At 41.0% G+C, this 21879-nt stretch overlaps 1 protein-coding gene across 6 annotated transcripts in view; it reads right to left on the bottom strand.

The window, feature by feature from the left end:
* The window catches only part of MITF (melanocyte inducing transcription factor), a 214133-nt gene extending 213323 nt beyond the window's left edge, over nucleotides 1-810 (bottom strand). For 4 of the 6 annotated variants that reach the window (XM_025885074.2, XM_025885075.2, XM_073901537.1 and 1 more), the window contains exon 1: nucleotides 546-810. In XM_025885074.2, the coding sequence (XP_025740859.1) occupies nucleotides 546-649 (104 nt within the window). In that variant the 5' untranslated portion in view covers nucleotides 650-810. The remainder of the gene's footprint in view (nucleotides 1-545) is intronic. The other 2 variants (XM_025885076.2, XM_025885078.2) reach the window with 1 other exon arrangement.
* Nucleotides 811-21879: the final 21069 nt, after the last annotated feature.

Here is a 21879-nt window from a genome sequence, read left to right as displayed (position 1 = left end):
CGGGGAAGCATCACCTGCAGGCGGCCAGGGGCGGGCTTTCCCAGAGGAGTCCGACTCCTAGGAGGCGACAACAGACAAACTAATTGCTTCCCTCAGCGTCGCGCCTCAATCCACCCCAAGCACTCCCTCTCCGAGTCCTCAACCCGCTAGGATCTCCAGAAAAGGGGTTCACGAGAAACTCTTTTTTCCTCCTTCCCACCCGGGCAGCGTCCGGGACCCGGGCTCTTCCTCCCCCACCTGCGCGCCAGGTCGCTCCCCAGCCCCCACCCGGTCTCAGCAGCTGGTATCCCCAGCCGAGGGACCCCTCACCTGGGCCGGTCGTCCCGGGCTGCCCGCGGCGCCCCCGAGGCGCACTTGGGCGGAGCCCCCCAGGGGTGTACCGGCCCGGCAGGCGCAGCCCCCAACTGCGGGGGGCAATTCGCCTTCTGCCCCCGGGCAAGGACACGGGGTCCTTGTCCCAGAGCCCGGGCGACCGGCTTTCCCCGCCCCAGGGTGTGGGGCCCCCCAGCCGCCCGCAACGCCTTCCTCCAGCTGTCACCACTCACCTGCTCTTCAGAGGTTGACTTTTGAGTTCGTAATAGGTTTTGGGCTCTTCGTGAAACTCCTCCCCGACTTCGAAATCCGGCACGATCCCCGATTCCGACTGCATGGCTCCCGCTTCCGTCCTTCCACTGCTCGAAAGTGAGAGCAGAGCCCGGGGGCGGAGGGGAGGTGGCGGGGCCTGGGTCCCCCGAGCGGTGCGCCCCCGCGCAGTGCCCAGCTCAGCGCGCTCGCCCGCTCGCTGCCGCCCGCCCCGGCGCCGCGAGTTTACACTCGCACCCGGGCGGGAGGGGCGGACGGCCGCGCGCTGCCTGGGATCTGTAGTTCGGCCCGGACGGGGCGTTCACGGCTCGCCAGGGAAACCGCTCCCACGAAAACTACAACTCCCAGAAGGCCAGGCGGGGACTGAGGCAACGTGGTGGACACCGCTATTGCAACTCCTGTTTGGATTCATTGTCAATGTCAGCAGCTCCTCTCCCTCTTCTCTCCCCACTTGCTTCAAGGATACAGACTTGGCTATTTAATATTAATAAGGGTGGACTCAGCCTTGCTCTCCTACCGTCACCCCTACTCCCAGCTCAGACATTTGCGAGGGCACGCCAACTCCTTAATAAAATAAAATATATATATATATATATATTTTATATATATATATATATATTTTATTCGTGAAAGGTTTTGGCACTAGAAAGTTTTAGCCTTCAAGCCTGTCTTAAAATAAAAGGACTTCCTATCAGCCTGTAGGCTTCCCAGCGCTTCTGCGACATATCAACTTGTCCTCAGACTGGAATGGAGTGGAGGAATTTGCCTTCACTTTATAATTAAAACATTATTGTAAAAATTGTTCTTGTGCGTTCCTTTTCTATAACTCAGTCTGGGCTTTTACAATACTATTCACCCAGCTGAGTGGCTCTTTTCACTTTATCCGGTTAGCCACTTTTAATCTAAAGCAGCTCTTGAAAGTTTTGGTTAATTTTAAAAGGCACAAGGTTACAAAACAACGTCGTCACTGTCTGCCTTTAATTTCTCAATTGGCGGGGAGTTCAAACGAGATTTTCCTAACAATTCAGGAGTGAATCTGGGGGTGAATAAATTGTACAGGTGTCATCCTCCCGCCTGAACTTCCCGGCACCCATTTAGGTAACAGAATAATAGGCTCAGTTATGGCTCATTTGTATTTCCAGACCTTCCCTCTGATTAGTTCCAGTAGGATGTGTTCCTTCTTTTAAAAGTGTCTTGAGGCATCAGAGAGGCAGTAGAGAGTTAGAGGGTGGTGTTTAAAGTTATGAGACTCAGAGTTGAAATCCCAAAATCTTTGTCTAAAGCACTGTGTAATCTTGGGCATGTCACTGATTCCTAGAAGTTTCAATTTCTTCATCTGTAACAAAGGAGATTGGCAAACCTGTCTTAGAAGGTGTTGCAAGGTCAAATGCAAGGGAAAGTGATTTGTAGTCTATAAAAAACACGGCTCAATGGTCATTCTTTCATGTATTGTATCTTGAAGATATTCCTCAGACTAACACTTCATCTGTGAGTTTGTCCTTCCAGAAGTAGTAACCTAAATGATCATCCTTGGATAAAATTCTAAGGAAGCTGGACTAATGATTGGGCCTCTCCCAGATTCCATTAACCCCTTAAAGGTTATCAAGAACGTTATGTTAGAACTGCAGTGTATAACCTCTTTAGAACTGTAATGAAGCAGTCCATTATGTCACTCATCAAATAGTGACCTACTAGACCTAAGGAACCAAACCTGAAGGGGAAAAAAACTGTCAAGAAAGCTAAAGGTCCTGAATTTACCTCCAACAAAGTGCACCTTCCAGAGAGATCTGTAGGGTATGGAGGTCTGAGCTAAGGTCGCCCTGAGGTACACACAGATAACTGCTATTTTTGTCTACACCTTTTCTTCTGGTCTCATCCTACTCTGGGTTAGAGAAACGTTCTCTTCTATCACATGTGACAGAATTATCGATTAGAGTGCCATCTGCAACCCAATGGGAGTGGGTATGTGACTTAATCCTGGCCAATAAATGGCCCCTTTTCCTTAGCAACAGCGACTCCTTTAGAGATGTACAGAGGACACTAAGATGACTAAAAGTTCTCCTTTGAACTTTTCTGTAGGGCAACCAGGAAAGACTGATTTGTGGAAGTATGATGCTCCAAGGAAGACAACTTAGAGCTAATTACTTATGGTCACATAGGGATGCTGACCAAAACTGAGATAACAAGATAAGATCAACAATCAGAGAAACAGATATCCTTAGATTTTTCCAGAGATATGAACCAAAAATTCTTTTCTTTTTGCTGGTACTATTATGGTTTAGATTTTTGACGCTTGCAACAAAAAGAGTTTGAGTAATCAGTCACCTCAAAAACTTTTCACTCCTTTAAATAGATACTTCCCTATGGATAGCCATACTATTAATCCACATAACAAAAAGCTGACCACCTGATAGATAGCGCTGTAATCCCTCTTCATTAATGAATTAAACCCTAGGAATAGATACCCCTTCTTTAAAAAGGTGACAAAAGTCAGTATTTTCATTCATTTCAACCAGGGATTGTGTCTATTGAAAGTACAAAAGAAAGAAATACAAAACATTATAATTATTGTCACACTTACCTATATTATAATACGTTTTGCACACGCTTGTCACACGCACCTCTCATTTTTTTTAAGATTTTATTTATTTATTTGACAGAAAGAGAGAGAGAGAGAGAGCACAAGCGGGGGAGCAGGAGAGGGAGAGGGAGAAGCAGGCTTCCCACTGAGCATGGAGCCCAATACAGGGCTCGATCCCAGGACTCTGGGATCATGACCTGAGCTGAAGGCAGATGCTTAACCGACGGAGCCACCCAGGTGCGCCCCATGCACCTTTCATTTGAGCTAATAAGAATCCAGCAATAATAGGGACGCCTGAGTGGCTCAGTGGGTTAAGTGTCTGCCTTTGTCTCTGGTCACAATCCCAGAGTCCTAGAATTGAGCCCCACATAGAGCTCCCTGCTCAGCAGGGAGTCTGCTTCTCCTTCTCACTCTCCCTCTGTGCTCTCTCTTTCTCAAATAAAGAATTTTAAAAAAAGAATCCAGCAAGAATAGATGGGCAAAGGAGCCTGCTTCTTCCTCTCCCTCTGTCACTCCCCCTGCTTGTGTGCTCTCTCGCTCGCATGCTCTCTCTCTCAAATAAATAAATAAATAAATAAATAAATAAATCTTTTAAAAAAAAAGAATAGACAGGCAAGGGTCTTCACTTTAATATGCATTGAAACACACACTAGTTATAGACAGAGCTCTGTGTTAAGTACCTAGACGGCAAAAATGTATTTGACCTCCTCTCTGCCCTCCGGAGACTATAGTCCAGGAGCTGAGTCAAGGTTTGTAACCCAGGGAGAAACCATACATAAGGCAGCAAGTACTAAGCAGCAGATAATTGGTGCATGATCTCTACTTTCATATCCATTTAGCTCAACAACAATGTATGGAGCTCCTACTCTATATAAGGGACATTATGTGCTAGATAGGGGGAAAATAGCAGTTTTGAGCCATGTATGGTCCTGGCACTCAGGGCATACTCCCTGCCTTTTTAGGAATAGGAGTGAAAATGATCTGATGGATAAATAAATAGATAGGTAAATATTACAAGTGTCTGAGAAAGGAGCCACCACTAAGGGCAGGGATGGAGATAAAGTGAAGAATTCTTGGAGGAGCTGTGACTAAGCTAAATCTAAAAAAATAAAGAAAAATGAAAAAAAGAAAGGAAAAATCTACGACATAAAACATGAAAACTGAATCTAATCAAGCCCCTAGATCTAACCACTAATTTACAGGAAAAAAAGGAGAAGAACATGTTAATAATGCCATGAAGATGCAATCAGACAAACCCAGAAATTGAGAAATTCTACAAGACATTGAGAAATTCTTCAACAAATAAATAGCATGAAATAAACAGGAAGGAGGAACTGCTATAGATTTTTAAAGACATAAGAGACTTTCATTTATGTGAATTATATCTAAATTTTAAAAATAAATTGGAAAAAGAGACATATCACTCAAATACATTGCACAGACTTTATCTGGAGCCTGAGTTGAACAAACCAATTGTCAAAATTCATTTCAGAGAACACTAGGAGAGTACGAACATGGACTGGAATTGAATGTTAAAAAATTATTGGTAATTTTATTAGGTGTGATAGTGACATTGTGCTTATCTTATTTTTGAAGTTCTGATTTGATAGAGATACATATAAAGTATTTATGGGTGAGATGATGTGATGTCTGGGCATTGCCATAAAATACTCCATCTCCTCTCCTTCTATTCACCATAAAGTGGGGAAAGGAAAGATGAAACCTGAGTAAGACATTGAAACGTGGTCATGTGCTATGGAAGTTTACTATACTACTCTCTCTCTACTTTTGTGTACATTTGAAAATTTCCATGATAAATATTAAACAAAAAAGAGAGAGAAAAAGAGGGAACTGGCAGAATGATTTTTTAAATGGGGTAGAATTTCTGATAAAATTAGGTAAAAAGGCATGTCATTCAAAAAGAGAAAATGGACATAGGAAGGTGTGGAAGCAAGGTTGCTCATGGTATGTTTACAGGAAACAGCCAAGAGCAACAGGGTATGGTTAATTTCAGCAGAAAGCAATTTCTTGAAAGTGGAATGAGGAGCTCCAGACCCTCTAGAAGGGCTGCAGGACCTGGCACAGAAGCTGTGCAACCAGGAACAAGTCTAAAATCTATGCCATAGAACTAGGCTACTGAAGCCACCCCCAGCACCACCTCCATGTCATGGGCTAACCATCAAAGCTTGGGTCTTTGACACTGAACATGGCATGCTGTTGAAATGCTGCCTCTGGGACCTGGATAGAGCCACAACTGCCCACCGTCAAAATGGATTAGGCTGAGTCCCAGCTGCTTCACCTATTAATTGTCCCATCCAAGGTCAAGACTTGATGCAATTGGCAGATCTAGGTTTTGTGTCCAAGCTCTGACTGCAAGGATACTTACCCAAAGCCATTTCCGCACCCTCTTTCCCTCACTACTTTAGAGACTTAAAGTAAAAAAGAGATTTTGCAATCTCTCTGGGAGCAATAAATTCAGTTATGTGGACAGAAACACATAAAGCTACCCCCTCCACCCCTTTTAATTTGTGTTTCTCTTATTTGAAGCATTTTCTAATAAACACAGGATTGAATAGTAATGAGGCTGTACAGTTACTTCCAAAGAAGGTGAGACAGGCCCAGATGAAGGACAATGTAAATGAAAGAAAAATGCTAAGGAAAAGGATGATGGGGAAGGGGGAACAAGGTGGTCAACAGATAAATATTCTGCACCACCCTTCCAGTGTATGTTCTTCTACCTGTGCCGAGGCAATGGGCTGTGCACTCAGACATGGGCCTGCTCCAAGAAAGCAATCTAAGCTATACAAAATTCAGACATGAAACATATCAAGTGGGAAGATAATTTTCAAGGCATAAGTCTGCCTAGTGGCTTTGTAGGGTTAACTTTGTGGATAGTGGATTTCTTTGAGAATCTGATGAAAGCTGTAGACCTTCTCACCAGAAGAGAGAACATGCTCAAATATCATTGCAACTTCAGAGGTACCATGGACCACCCTATGGTCATTTATTATTCCTTGGGAGTCTGTGGATCCTGGTCTTCTACATATACTGTTCTTACAAGTGCTGTCTAATGAGCCATTGAACAGGGGCCAGGGGAGAGAGAAGACCAGGAGAGGAAAGGGGTGTACCCTTCTCAAAGTGTTGTCCATGAACCACGTCCATCAGAATTACTTGGGGTGCCAATTACAATGCAGATTTCCAAGCCAAGAAGCAGAATGAGTAAATCACGATCTTGAAGGAGTGGGGATTGAGAATCTACATTTTTAGCAAGCTCCCCACCTAGTTTTTATGCACCTGAAAATTTTAGAACCACTACTTTAGGAGGTATCATAAAGCCAGGATGAAAGGAAGCACAATAAAAATGAGGCTAGAAAAAAAGATAATGATAAATAATAAAACTTATAATGAATAACAAAATAATTAATATTCCAATGCAAAATTTGTGAAACTTGGATGTAAATATAAATGGCAACATAAATGGATTAAGAAAGAGCTGGCTGGGATCTGGAGGGTGATTTAAATGACTTCAGGAATGGAGATCTGATAGGTCTCAAGAAAAGCTGATTGCAACGGAGCAATTGAAGAGTCACCAGGGTTATGAGCTGAGCAGCAGATAGAACTACCTTGTTAAAAGCTGTTAAAGAAAAAGTTATTCTGAGACTTAATGAAGAACACCAAGGCCAAGTTTATTCAGGGGGACTATTGTGATATGTATAGGGACCGCTGCAATGGGGCTTTGCTCTAGAATAGAGAGATTGGACTCAACTCTGAATACAACTAGGAAAAGTTGGGGATTTATAACCAAGAAGCAGAATGTGGGTGGGAAGGGCGTGGAAGGTGGTCGGTGGGTAGAAAATTATTAAATGACTAGTGTAATTCTTTGCTCAAGTGACCTAACAGGATTCTTTAAGAAAGATTTTATTTATTTATTTATTTATTTATTTATTTATTTATTTGAGAAAGAGAGCAGGAGCAAGAGGGCGGGGGGGAAGGGGCAGAGAGAGAGGGAGAAGCCGACTTCCGGCTGAGCAGGGAGCCCTAAACATGGCTCAATCCCAGGACCCTGAGATCATGACCTGAGCTGAAGGCAGACTCTTGGCTGACTGAGCCATCTAGGCATCCCATAACAGGATTCTTGCTGAAGGCAGATAAGAGGACAAGTGGGAAATGAGGAAGGTGATCAGATCAGGTGATCAAGGATGTGGAAGATAGCTAAACCATCTTGACAGGATTTTTGTTAAAATCAGTCACTGTAAATGGAAGCCCAAAAGTCAAGGCCTATTTAGGAAGAAGATTCAGAGAAGACTAAAATTTTGTCCAGAGACTCAAAGCAAAGAAGTGGCTTTTGTAGCCAGGCCAATGGCAGCAGATGGCTGTCACCCTACAGCTACAAAAGCAGTGGGAGAAGAGTGATTAGACCCTGGTGTGAACTTTGTGACTCCAAACCCAATGCAGAAAAATCAATAAAAGTCATACCTTTCATTCCCATTCCAAGGTATCTGAGGTCACATGAATTAGAATCAGAAGTACAACACAAAATGTTCCATGAGATAATGCAGCAAGAGATGGAATATATACTCCAAAATTGGCATTCCTGATTTCCGTCTTCCCCTAAACAGCTACCAAAGTAGCCAGAAGTTACTGGCTTTTGTGTAAAATATTTTTTAAAAATTTGTCTTCTTATTATAAAGTAAAAATATTTATTATTTAAAAATCACGGGACGCCTGGGTGGCTCAGTCAGTTAAGCGTCTGCCTCCGGCTCAGGTCATTTTCCCAGGGTCCTAGGATAGAGTCCCGCATCAGTCCCCTTGCTCAGCAGGGAGCCTGCTTCTCCCTCTACCTGCAGCTCCCTCTGCTTGTGCTCTCTCTCTGAAAAATAAATAAATAAAATCTTTTTAAAAAACTAAAATAAATAATAAAAAAATAAAAATCACAAAATGCAAATAAGTAAAAGAAAAAAAATTGAACATCCATAATACCACTATCCAGTGATATCCATGCTCAATATTCAATATATTCATTATACATGTATATATGTATGCATAGTCTCAATAAATAGTCACAAGGTCATACTGAATATACCACTTTGTCACACTTTTCCATTTCACGTATCAGGAGTAGTTTCCTTATCTACAACCTCATTTTAATGTTTCTAAAATACACTTTCCATTTTATCTATTTATTAAAATTTATTTTTGTAATTTCTGCACTGTTGGACCTTTTGACTGTTTTCAATTTTTCACTATTATAGATAAAGATCACTTCACTTCTATCTTAGTCACTAAATCTTTGTCTGGAGGTTGGATTGCTCGACCAAAAAGGACACATGGTTTCGAAATTTTGCCAAGAGAGATCATTCTAGAATACAGATCTCATCTTGTCTTTTCCCTATTTTAAGCCCTTTTAGAATCCCCACTGTTACCTAATAAAGACTGGGCTCTTCAATATCAGATACCCAGCTCTCCATACCCTGGATTCTCCCACCCCTCTCTTTTGATACTTCCAGGAAGTATGGATCACTCCCTGACTTCCACACTAAGTACCTGCAGTAACCCCAAACTGCTTGAAGCTCCTGGAATATGTCACATTGTTTCTCTGTCCTTCTCTTTCTCTTTTGCCCCACACACTTCTTTAACCTTTAAGAAAGAGCTCAGGTGTTACCTTCATCAGGAAGTCTCGCTCTACTCTGTCAACCTTCACAAGGTCCCCAGATTGATTTAGGGGCCCCACGCCTGTTTCCTAAATACACTATGTGCAATATACTGCATTATATTTATTTGTTTAGCTTTCTATACAAATCCACCCCCACTACCACACGGCCACCACCACGCACAGAAACCCAACATACCCCTACACTTGCCCAGACTGTGAGCCCCTTGAGGGGTGGGACCATACCCACAATAGATACTCAATAGCTGTCTGGGGAATAAACAAATGGATTAGCCATTGAGTAAAAGAAAATATGTTTTCTAGCAAATTCACATTGTTCCTTTTCGTAATGATAGCGATGACAATGCATACAAATATGGGATTTTAACTTTGGTTTTCCACAGTGTCCATTTGTACATCAGGCAAATATTGATTGAATGAAATAACTTACCATCACTAGGGCTCTCTCCTAGTCTAAATTGATTTATCACGGTAGAATTTAGCCTGTGTCCCAGAGGTATTGCTGATAAGGAGGCCGAGATTTCTTCATTAGAACAACAAGCGGACACGTTCAGACTTGCTGATGGGTTATTTGGAGGAATATCATGCTGGAAAATAACTGAATGAATCATATTTCGCACTTATTAAAGGGACTAAAATCAGAAACCAAAATAAACCAAGATGTATGCACATTTCCTGTCATGAAGGTTACAAGGGTAAGCCTCAAGAGTTTTGATGTCTCCATCCATGTTAACCCAAAAACTTGTCAGAAAGTTTGAAAAAACAAGGACTAATATATCAGGTTACAAAAGAAAATACATTCATCTTTGTTTCCCCCTAAAATCCAGTAGGAGCCAGGATTCAACAGTACTGCTGTTGAATTGATTTGCACAAGTAAGGTGTTAAAATATCAAGCCTCAGGGGTCAAAATTGAAGTAATTGGAAAAACAGAAAACTTCCAGCTGTCTCAGGGCAAGTGAAGAAAGGGAGATCCCCAGTGACTTCCTCTTAGAGATGAATTAGAGTGGACATCAGGGGACAGTCGCAGGACTGCACAAGAATTAATATTTGTAGGACATGTAGACCATAAGCCCATGGTTGCCACATGATATGCTCCATACAAGATATCAGCAAAATAATTAAAATCAATTACTTTATGTCTTTATTCATCTAGAATACAAATGTTTATTTTTATTTTCTTCTCACTCATTTTTTTAATATTGAAGTCTAGTTGACAGTATTCACTCTGTGTCAGTCCCTTACTGAGAAAGACTGGTTGACTGATCCAGCTAAGGGTTTCCAAAGTTTGTTCAATCTAGGCAAAAATAAAGAGAGTAAAAATGTACACCAGTAGTCAGACCTTTTCTGCATCAGAAAGGCACAATGACTGGCTTCAAACCCTGGCCATACCACTTACTGCCTGTGTGATGTTGGGCAAGATACCTAAATCACGCTAATTCTCAGTTTCCTTATTTGTGAAAAGGGGATACTAGAAGCAAATTAGTTGTTGTGAGGATTAAACAAGGAAATCAGTATAAAGCACTTTGCATTTTATTTTCTGGAACTCAAAAGAACTGTTGGCTAATTGTATATTATTAGTGGTGTTAATTGTTGCTGTTGTTGCTACTCTTCTTTTGACCATACTTTCAATTAGCCTTTAGGAATCCATTGATCTATATTTGAGACCTAAAAGACAAAAGAACACTTTCTGTTTCTTTTTTTTTTTAAGATTTTATTTGTTTGAGAGAGAGAGAGAGAGTGAGAGTAGAGGAGAGGGGCCAAAGGACAAGCAAACTCCCCACTGAGCTCAGAGCCTGACCAGACCTGGGGCTCAATTCCAGGACCTTGGGATCATGACGTGAGCTAAAGGCAGAAGCTTAACCAACTAAGCCACCTGGGCGCCCCACACTTTCTGTTTCTCATATCAATTCTCCTTTGGTTTAATTTTTTTAAAGAGCATTTTCTTGCAATTATGAAACATATTACACTTTGGAAAAGTGCATAAAACATAAATGTATTCCTTTACCAATGATCCTTATTCACACACAACTTCTTTGATGGTAATCATTGCCTCTTTTCTCCTATAATTTTAACACCTAAGCATGTCCCCTAAGCAATAGATATTTTCTGCCTAGTTTGGACTTCAGATAAATGAAATTATGGTCACCAGCTTCCAAGATGGCCCCCAGTGATGCCGGTCTCCTGATGGTCTCTTCCTACGTTGAATCAGGGCTGGTCTGTGTGACTAACTTCTAAGCCTGTCATAAAAGTTTACTGTGGTTTCTGCCTAGTTCTCTCAGATTGTTCACTCTGAGGGGAGCATGAGGAGATTCAGGTGGTCCTTTGAAGAGGCGCTCGTGGACAGGAACTGAGGCCTCCCACCAGCAGCCAGCACCAACTTGCCAACCTTGTGATTGAGCCACCTCAGAAGCAGATCCCCAGCCCAAGTCAAGCCTTCAGATGACTGTACCCCAAAAAGGCGTTTGACTGCAAACTCAACCTCAAGAGCAACCCTGAGGCAGAATTACTCTGAACCAGTCCCAAATATCTGACCCACACAAACCATGACCAATGATAAATGTCCTGTTGTATTAAACCAAGAAGCTTTGGAGTAATTTGTTATACAGCAATAGATAACCAGAGATTATACTGTATGATTTCTTTTGTATTTTGATTCTTTTACTCAACATTTTTTAAAGATTCATCCATGATACTGAATGTAGTTTATTTGTTTTCATTATGGTACAGAATTCCATTGTATGGTTGTGTTTTGATTTGATTTTCGTGAACATTTCTGTCTGTGGGGGAAATTCTGAACCTCTAGAGCCAGAGGAAGGGTATTTTTTGAGGTGGGGGTAGATCTCTGCAGATCCAGGAGGGAGGGATAAACAGCACTTGACACCTTTGAGGTCAAACTTCTTAGAATGATCCATACTTCACTGTCAAAAAAGTCGATTGAGGAGTGCCTGAGTGGCTCAGTCGGTTAAGCGTCCGCCTTTGGCTCAGGTCATGATCCCACGGTCCTAGGATCGAGCCCCACATAGGGCCCGTTGCCGAGCAGGGAGCCTGCTTCTCCCTCTACCTGCGCTCCCTCTGCTTGTGCTCTCTCTCTCAAATAAATAAATATAATCGTTAAAAATTTTTTTAAATAATAAATAAAGAATATTCACTGGGTCCATCCACCTTCAGTGAAGTAGTGTTTGTTCCAAAAAAAAAAAAAAAGTCTGTTGGCATCCTGAGTGACAACCTTAGTATCCCTCATATTGCTTCAGGTAGTCACGGGACCTCTCTGCTTTTCAAATAAACATGAGAAAAGAGGATGAGGTGGAGACAGGCACTTTCCTGGGATGTATTTTCCTCTGACCGGCAATTAAACCAAAGCAAATATGCTGGCTGCAGCAGACTCAGAAAGTCATGTTTTCTTAACACTGAAGCTGTTTGGTCAAGCAGGAATCCCGAGCACTTCCAATCCACAGCCAGCAGGACAGCTCAGCTGCTCGCCCTCTGCCACTGTTTCAGTAGGACCCACAGATTCGCTAAGAAATGGGGATGGCATGACAGGTACCTGATGAAAAACTAAGACTAAGAATTACATTTCCCAAAATCTGTACTACAGAAACACTCTCACAAAGGTGCAAAGGTGTATACACAAGAATTTTTGTTGCAATATTTTTCATTACATTGGAAAACTGGATCCAGGGGCTATAGATAAATTATGTCGTATCCTCACAGTTGAATCCTATGTAAGCATTAAAAACACTACAGAAGTGTTAAAAAACAATGGACTGAGCTCAATGAGCAGACCTAGAAAGACGCACAAAATAAATCTTACATGGGAAAGAGAAGCACATTGCAAACCATATATGTCAATTCTATTTTCATTTAAGAAACAAACTCTGTGAGTGTGTAATATTGTGTGTAATGTTGTACATAGATTAAATCATTAACAGCTGTGACAGGGGCTAAGGAATTACAAAGAAATTTCACTTTCAAAATCACACATTCTTGTAATGTTTTATTTTGTTATAACATATACATACTGCTTTTGAAAGCGAGGAGAGAAACGGTAAACTTTTAATATGAGATTTGCATCAGTTAATAAGAACAGCAAAGATTATGATGAGAAAGAGTGATAAATTATAGATTTAACCCTTTGGATTCTCTTTAGTGCCTGATCTAGTACTTTCTTTTATCTATTCTTCCCAATGGGAAGTAGCTCAGTTGGTTAAGTGTCTGTTGATTTCAACTCAGGTCATGATCTCAGAGTTGTGAGACTGAGCCCCACGTCAGGCTCTGTGGTGGGCATGGAACCTGCTTGAGATTCTCTCTCTCACTCTCCTTCTGCCCTTCTCCCCACCCCACCGTGAGCTCTCTCCCTCTCTCTAAAAAAAAAGAAAAAAAAGGAAAAGAAAGGGAAGGAAGGAAGGAAGAAAGGAATTAGAAGGAAGGGAGAAAGAAAGAAAGAAAGAGAGAGAGAGAGAGAGAAAGAAAGAAAGAAAGAAAGAAAGAAAGAAAGAAAGAAAGAAAGAAAGAAAGAAAACAAGCCACACAGCACAAAAAGGCTGAGCTGTAAGTGACTAATGCATGTATTTCTTACTATCTTACTATCTTTAAAATTTCACAAATAATTTGTGTTCATTTTAGAAGGATAGGAAAATACCACAGCAAACAAAAAGAAAAGAAAAAGAATTATTTGTCATTATTCCACCAGAAAGAAATCCTTTTAGTATTTTCCTTACAACTGTCCAAATTCATTTCTAAAGCTATTAGACACAGACACACACATATATACACGCACACACACATACACACACAAACAATTTTCTTTTCAAAGTAACGGATAATACTCTGCATTGTTTTGCAACCCATTTTTCTTTACATAATATGTTTTAAACAGCCTTTCATATTAAAACCATACTCATATCATAATGATTAAATCTATACAGTGTTCCATTACATCAAAATTATATTAAAATAGTTATGAAACACCTCTGGATTTATATGTAAACTTTTACTGGGTTTGCAAATATCCAAAACATCTAGGTTGGATGCAAAATATACAGGCATTTTTCTGGAAAGAGAGCCCGTATCTCTGTTCAGATTCTTTGAAGATTCCATAGTTAAGGAAGAAGAATAAAAGAGTTGAGTCACTGGTTGATACCCCTGCCTAAGAGATGGCATGACTTATATAACCAACTTCTCCATTATTTTGTTTGTTTCCAGTTTTCACTATTATAAACAGTGCCACGAGTAAATTTAGGAATTTTCAATTTTTCTGGTCAGGAAAACAAGAAAGGCACAAAATACTGTGATATCTTTGAGACTCCATATGTTGAAAAACAGATGTAGGTGCTGCAGTTCAACCATCCATCCAGAACTCGTTTTCTTAGTCATCAAAGAAGGGGTCAGAAACGCCGAGACACTGAAACCCCACCAGATCAGTTAAGCAAAGCTTAGCATTGGCTGCCAAATCCAAGACATTCATAGGCAAAAGACAACAGAAAATTGGGATAATTCATAATAGAAAGTAAGAAAAATAAGGACACGGCAAGGAAAAAGGAAGAAATTCATGCAGTGAACATCTGTTTTTGATTTTGTCTGCCTTCCCTCCTTCTTTACTTCTTCTCCTTAAGAGTACCTCCCTTTGCCGTTGGATATCTGCCCAACCTCCATCACAGGTGCTTTCTGTAGAACTGTCAATCAACAGTACCCAGCTCCCTCTGGTCAGAGGGGTGAACTGCTAGAACAATAAGTTTCTCTCTCCCAGAAAGCTGAGTCTTCCACATAGAAATCTTCAGAGGGAAGGCTGTTGGAGCTGAGTCATCCAATGGCAGAAACCTTTGAAACCAAGGCCATGAGTTCCTGCTACAGAGATCCCCCAAGAACCCCTGGTTTCTGCCCCTCCCCAGGCATGATTTTTTTCAACTCTTCCTTCTGGTCTCTGAGCTATACAATATTCTTCCGATTGATTCTTCTTGCTTTAGTTAGTGAAAGTCACTGTCTGCTGTTTACAGCAACAATACCACAAATCCTAATATAGTTAGAATTAGACCCATAGGTCCAGTGAGAACACACGGCTCACCACTCGATTTCTGTTGTTGAAAAAAAGACAAAAACATACAGAATCAGTAATGTCAAGATATTTGACTAAGGTCTCACAACTGTTAGTGGTAGGAGCAGGACCACGCACAGATCTTTCCTTAGTTTGCATGCAAAATATGTATGCAGTATGTATATGTATATGTTGTATATGTTTATGTTGTAACCAGATAAAACATTACAACCTAGGTGTTCAACAAGTATTCCTTGTTGATGTTTTATAGTAGTAGTGGTAGTTGTTATTTCCTGATTTATTTATTTTTAAATTAATTTAATTTTATTATGTTATGTTAGTCACCATACATTACATCATTAGTTTTTGATGTGGTGATCGATGATTCATTGTTTTCGTATAACACCCAGTGCTCCACGCAGTACATGCCCTCTTTAATACCCATCACCAGGCTAACCCATCCCCCCACCCCCCTCCCCTCTAAAATCCTGTTTGTTTCTCAGAGTCCATAGTCTCTCATGGTTCATCTCTCCCTCCGATTCCCCCCTTCATTTTTCCCTTCCTTCGCCTAATGTCCTCCATGCTGTTCCTTATGTTCCACAAATAAGTGAAAACATATGATAATTGACTTTCTCTGCTTGACTTATTTCACTTAGCATAATCTCCTCCAGTCCCATCCATGTGGATGTAAAAGTTGGATATTCATCCTTTCTGATGGCTGAGTAGTATTCCATTGTATATATGGACCACATCTTTATCCATTCATCTGTTGAAGGGCATCTCGGCTCTCTCCACAGTTTGGCTATTGTGGAGATTGCTGCTGTGAACACTGGGGTGCATATGGCCCTTCTTTTCACTACATCTGTGTCTTTGGGGTAAATACCCAGTAGTGTAATTGCTGGGTCACAGGGTAGCTCTATTTTTAAATTTTTGAGGCACCTCCACACTGTTTTCCAAAGTAGCTGTACCAACTTGCATTCCCATCAACAGTGTAAGAGGGTTCCCCTTTCTCCACAACTTCTCCAACATTTGTTGTTGTTTCCTGATTTAAAAACTAGGAGAGGGCGCCTGGGTGGCTCAGTTGGTTAAGCGACTGCCTTCGGCTCAGGTCATGATCCTGGAGTCCCGGGATCGAGTCCCACATCGGGCTCCCTGCTCGGCAGGGAGTCTGCTTCTCCCTCTGACCCTCTTCCCTCTCGTGCTCTCTATCTCTCATTCTCTCTCTCTCAAATAAATAAATAAAATCTTTAAAAAAAATAAATAAAAACTAGGAGAGGTGTCCAAGATACATTGTTAAATAAAAAAGCAAGTTGCAAAAAATGATCTCGAAGAGTGTTGCCCGCTCCACCTGTTGAGAGTTGTTATTTCCGGCAGGAGAAAATAAATGGGCAAATTGTTTATGTTCATGTATTATTTGAATTTTTTGCAGTTTAAATATATCATTTTTCTGATTAGAAAATGATCATTTGAGGAAAGAGAAGGGAAAAGAAAAAAAAAGAGAACAAAACCCCAATTGATATAAAGATAAGAAGGAAGGGAGTAAAAAGAAGGAAATGGAAAAAGGGATGAGAAGGCAGAAGGGTCATGACACTTCCTGGTGACATTCTGCCATAGATTCCTTATTATACTGACCATTTGGGCTGTTCACCAGCATTCCATTTTCCTCCTTCCAGATACATGGTAAGATTGAACTTACCACACTCTTGAAGTTATAACTGGCCATGTGTCTTGCTTTTACCAACAAAATGTGAATGGAAGCAATGTATGTCACATCCAGGCAGAAGCCTCTAAAAGTCAGTGTGTGCCAGCAATCACACTACAGGTAATTACCCAATGAATATAAAAATACTTATTCAAAGGGATACATGCACCCCAATGTTTATGGCAGCATTGTCAACAATAGCCAAATTATTAAAATAGCCCAAGTGTCCATCTAATGATGAATGGATAAAGAAGATGTGGAATATTATTTAGCCATAAAAAAGAATGATGGACTATTACTCAGCCAAGAAAAAGAACAAAATCTTGCCATTTGAAACAACGTGGATGGAACTAGAGAGTATGATGCTAAGTGAAATGTCAGTCAGAGAAAGACAAATAACATGATATCACTCATATGTGGAATTTAAGAAACAAAACAAAGTAGGAAATCGGGAAAAAAAGAGACAAACCAAGAAACAGACTCTTAACTATAGAGAACAAACTGATGGTTACAGAGGGGAGGTGGTTGGGGGGATGGGTTAAACAGGTGATGGGGATTAAGGCTTGTCCTTTTGATGAGCACTGGGTGATGTATGGAAGTGTTAAATCACTATATGATACAACTGAAATTAATATTACACTTTATGTTAAATAACGGGGATTTAAATAAAAACTTAAATAAGTCAGTGTGTGATGTCACATTGTCTTCCTTTGTCTACAGCAATAACTAATGGTAAAGACTCCTTATGCCCTGGGTTCCTGAATGAGGATAATAGGAACACAGTTCCTGACAACCCATGATGGACATAGAGCATAAGTGAGAAATAAACATTTATTTAAGTCACAGAGATTTAGGGATATTTATCTTTATAACCTCAGCATATCAAGTCTATCATGGGGTATATCTATCCCAGGGGTGGAGAACAGAGCATTGTCTTATAAGATCTCTGTTATGGACTGAATGTTTGTGTCCCCCCTCTGAAAATTCCTATGTAGATGCCCTAACTTCATGGATGTATCACTAGAGATGGAAGGTAATTAGGTTTAATTACCTTTGGAAGGTAATTAGGTTTAAATGAGTCTATGAGGTTGGGAATCTCAATGGGATTAGTGCTCTTATGAGAAGAGACACGATCTCTCTCTACCATGTAAAGACCCAGTAAGAAGGCAGCCTAGGAAGAAGCTAGGAAGAGTCCTCATGAGAATGCAACCATGCTGGCTCCCAATCTTGGACTTCCCAGGCTCCAGAACCATGAGAAATAAACTTCTGTTGTTTAAGCTACCCAGTGTATGGTATTTTTTAAATGTCAGCCTGAGTGGACTAATACAATTTCCTACAGAAAGTCAGTGCTGTGTCCGTTTCATCCCAAGAGCCCAGAACTATTTCTCTAGCATTGTTCGTGCTACTCTCTCTTTCACCCCATGTACCACCCCACCCCATTTGTTGAACCCATACAATTCTATGAGAAGTTACTGAATGTTTCATGATGCTACAGCTGTAGTTTTCACTGTCTTTTGCATGCAACTGGATTTTATTCTCTCTGAGAAGTCTTGTTAGACTATCCCATGCACCCACATACAAGTTGAAACTAGATCTCCTTCATAAGAGGTATGGTCCCACCCAGGACTCGTCACTTCGCACACTGTTGTTGGGGGGGATAATTACAGACTTACAGAAAAGTCGCAAGGGTAGTACAAAGGGTTTCCATATCTCATTCACCCTGCACCCACTTATGTTAACATAGCTATGGTACATTTGTCAAAACTGAGAAATTAACATCGGTACAATACTATTAATTAAAGCATAGACTTTACTGAGATTTCACCCATTTTCCTACTTATGTCCTTTTGTGTTTTAGGATCTAATCCAGGATACCTCATGGCATTTATTCACCAAGTGTCCTTAATCTCCTAAGTCTGTAACAATTTCTCAGTCTTTTTTTTTTTTTTTAATAAGCTTTAGACTTTTGAAGAGTACTGGTCAGGTATTTTGTAGAATGTCCTTCAGTTTGGATTTGTCTGATGTTTTCTCATAACTAGTCTGGGATTACAGATTTGAGGGGAGAATACCACAGGAGAGATAACCTTCTCATTATGTCTTATGAGGAGTGTGTAATATCAACATGACTTAGACTGGTGATGTTAACCTTGATTACGTGGTTAAGCTGGTATCTGCCATATTTCGGTTACTATTTTTCCCTTTCCATATTTTTGTCTTTGGAAGAGTCACTAAGTCTAGTACACACTCAAGAAGAGGAGAATTAAGTTCCACCACCATCTTAGTTGCTCTCTCTCTCTTTCTCTCAGCTGTGGGGAAAATCAGCTGCCATATCTTGTAAGCAAGGCAAGGGAGAAAGTCATATGGCAAGGAAGAGAACCCTCCGGCCAGCAGCCACATGAGTGACTTTGGAAGAGCATTCTCTAGCTCCAACCAACATCTTGACAGAACACTCTTGAGAGAGCCACAAATACCCAGCTAAGCTGGTCCCAGATTCCTGATCTTCAGAAACTGTGTAAGCTAATAAATGTTGGTGGTTTTAAGCTGTTATTTTGGGGGCAGTTTGTGGTACAATAGGCAATGAATTCACTAGGTAATACTTTAACCTCTTTGTCTGTTCTCTCTTTGCATGTAATTCCTCTTGAATTTCATGCCCTTGGGTGAAATGGCTGCTTATATCTTCCCATGTAAATCTTCTTGGTTCAAGACACCAGACCACCCTGAATAGTATTCTCTCTGTTGTAAATTCTAGGGATAAAGAAACTGGCCCTGAATGGGTCAAGCAATTGACCACTCAGGTCCAATTAATGTGGATGAAGTCAAGTTGTATAAACATGGCTACCTGGGGCCCAATCCTCTATGTGTATGGAGAGGGGCAATTCTCAGAGGAAGTGGCTTACTTAATACGGGCCTAGCAGACACCCCACAAGTATCCAGCTCTACACCCCTGACACATTCAAAGGAGTGAAAAATGGGACAGGAGTTTCCCACTGGATCCCGTATTCAGGAACTCATGGTGAAATGGGAAGTGTGCCAAGCTGGAGGACCTCCTCAGTGCCTTCCATTTACTTCCATATGGATGGATTGATTCCATCTATAAATGGCAGAAAGAATATTTTTTATAAATAAGGGATGGCCTCAGAGACAAATGTGTGAAAGCGCACAAATTATGTTACAAACAATGTAGTTCATGGCTATGTAATCCCAGTCTCCATTGACATCCTGGGATATTTTCAGCCCAAGATCCAGAAAGTCTCTGATGTGTTTCTTGGTAAGGTGACTGTTCTTGCAAGTATTGGTTTTAAAATAAATACACTGGGTGAACTCCTCGAGTCGAAGCATGAACAAAAGAACAAGCATCAGGGTGAGTTAATACTAAACTCAGAAGGAGTTCCTTTAGGATTTCCAGATGTTGAAGAAGCCTAGCCCACCTTACTAGTTGGTGTCCAGCGGTAGCAGGATATTAATGGCCAGTCGTGTTGGATTCTACCTCTCTGCCATGAGGCAATGGAAATGACAAAACCTGTGTCACCCAGTAACACTTTACAAGTGGATTCAACTTCTGACACTGCATAGATGAACTAAAATTAGTTTTTACAATATAAGAACTGCCTAGGGTTTTCAACTGCTTTGATAATTTAATCCAAATGCAATTAAAACACACGCACACACACATATACATATATCAGAGTGACTGGGAAGGTAATAAAGAAGCAACACATAAAATATTATCCAAAATTCAGAATGCATCACCACCAGAGGTCATGGGCAAACATTTATTTCAATTCTATTTAAAGTATACTTGAGATTAAGGATGCAAGATGCGTCCTTTTCAAGTGCAAACGTTATCTAGTTCAGTTCACAGCTAGCCGCCTGCTAATCATTCCCTCCAGATCTGGGAGAGGGCTGATCACATTGATAATCAAGATTTGCTAAAACAAAAGCCCAAAAAAATCTTCTGAGTCATCAGGTTGTAGCTGGAAAACATTAGACATGAGCTGGAGAGTTCGATGAGTTTAAAAATATCCTTTTTACTTTGAAGCCTATTCTCTTGAATTTGACTATAGAATTTCAGTGCTTCTCTTCTCATAGCTCTTATCTTTAAGAGAAAGTTACACCCCAAACAGAGGCAATCATACATGTCCACCCCAAGAATGGACCACCTACAGAGAAGAAACACCCTGGAGATGCCATAGATGACACCGAGCAGCTTACGTGGTTTGGCCCTGGCTGGTCAGTGCCCTTTTGATCTGGGCTCCATTCCCCAGGGAACTGCATTCCTCAGGTTCTGTTGCCCTCTGCCTTTCAGGTGGTTTGGCCAATGGGAGGCAAGGTACAAGACTGAAGGACAGGAGGAGGACAGAGCAAGAACACCTCTCCATTCCCTTTGTCATGGGGTGCTCATGACATGGCTGTATTTCCTTTGTAGCTCCCTTTCTGCAGGGAACCCCCCTCTCTACCTGATCATAGTTGCCACCTGCCAGCCTATTATGATTCCAGCTTCCAGCATATGACCCCAAATCCTGGGCTTTGGTAACTTATATCCTTTCTCTCTCCAGTCCTAGACCTGGTACTAGCTTCCTGCCATTGCTAACCTCACATCTCTTGTTTCGCTTTCAGCTCTTCCAGTGGCTGTGTAACCAATTCCCTATATTAAATCCTCTCTGTTTGAGATACCTAGAGTAATTACAGTTTTCTTGTCTGGACCTTAAATGGTATAGGGACACAAAACCAACACACATGCATTCAAAAGTCAAAAGTAACAAAGTTATATGATTAAATGAGGATACTGGATAGCCCAAAATGTGTTCAAAAAAGGCAAAAATTACAATAGTCTAGAAATTGAGATTTCCTGTGGTTGGTCATGGTTCCCAGTATGACCTTTCTTCAACATCTTGACCTTTCAGCTTCAGTTTCTATAAGTAATAGACTTTTCCTCTGAGTATTATCAAGCCGCATTTCTGAGGACTTATTTACTTAGGTTGTTCTTGGCATAGGGTGCTAGTTAGTCTATTCGCTGCTTTCCCTAGTCCAGTCAGCCCTGGCCCCCAAAGGACTGAACACAACAATAATGATAGCTCACTCTAACTTAGCATTAACTCTGTGGTAGGGAATCTTCAATCAGTTTTCTCACTTCTTACAAGACAACATCATAAGTTAGGCTATGCAGGAATTTAAGGCTTAGAAATTAAACATTCTGTCTTCAAACATGGTTGTCTACTGATGCATCTTCCATGAGGACTGCATCGTCAGTGGCCCCTTTTCTCCTAGAAGGCCAAGAAATCAAAGGTTCTAGTAGATATTGAGGACAGTGG

This window comes from Callorhinus ursinus, unplaced genomic scaffold (assembly GCF_003265705.2).
Source record: "Callorhinus ursinus isolate GAN/ISIS: 27379988/994484 unplaced genomic scaffold, GSC_fseal_2.0 scaffold15, whole genome shotgun sequence".
Lineage (NCBI taxonomy): Eukaryota > Metazoa > Chordata > Mammalia > Carnivora > Otariidae > Callorhinus > Callorhinus ursinus.
This window is presented reverse-complemented; position numbering and strand designations above follow the sequence as displayed.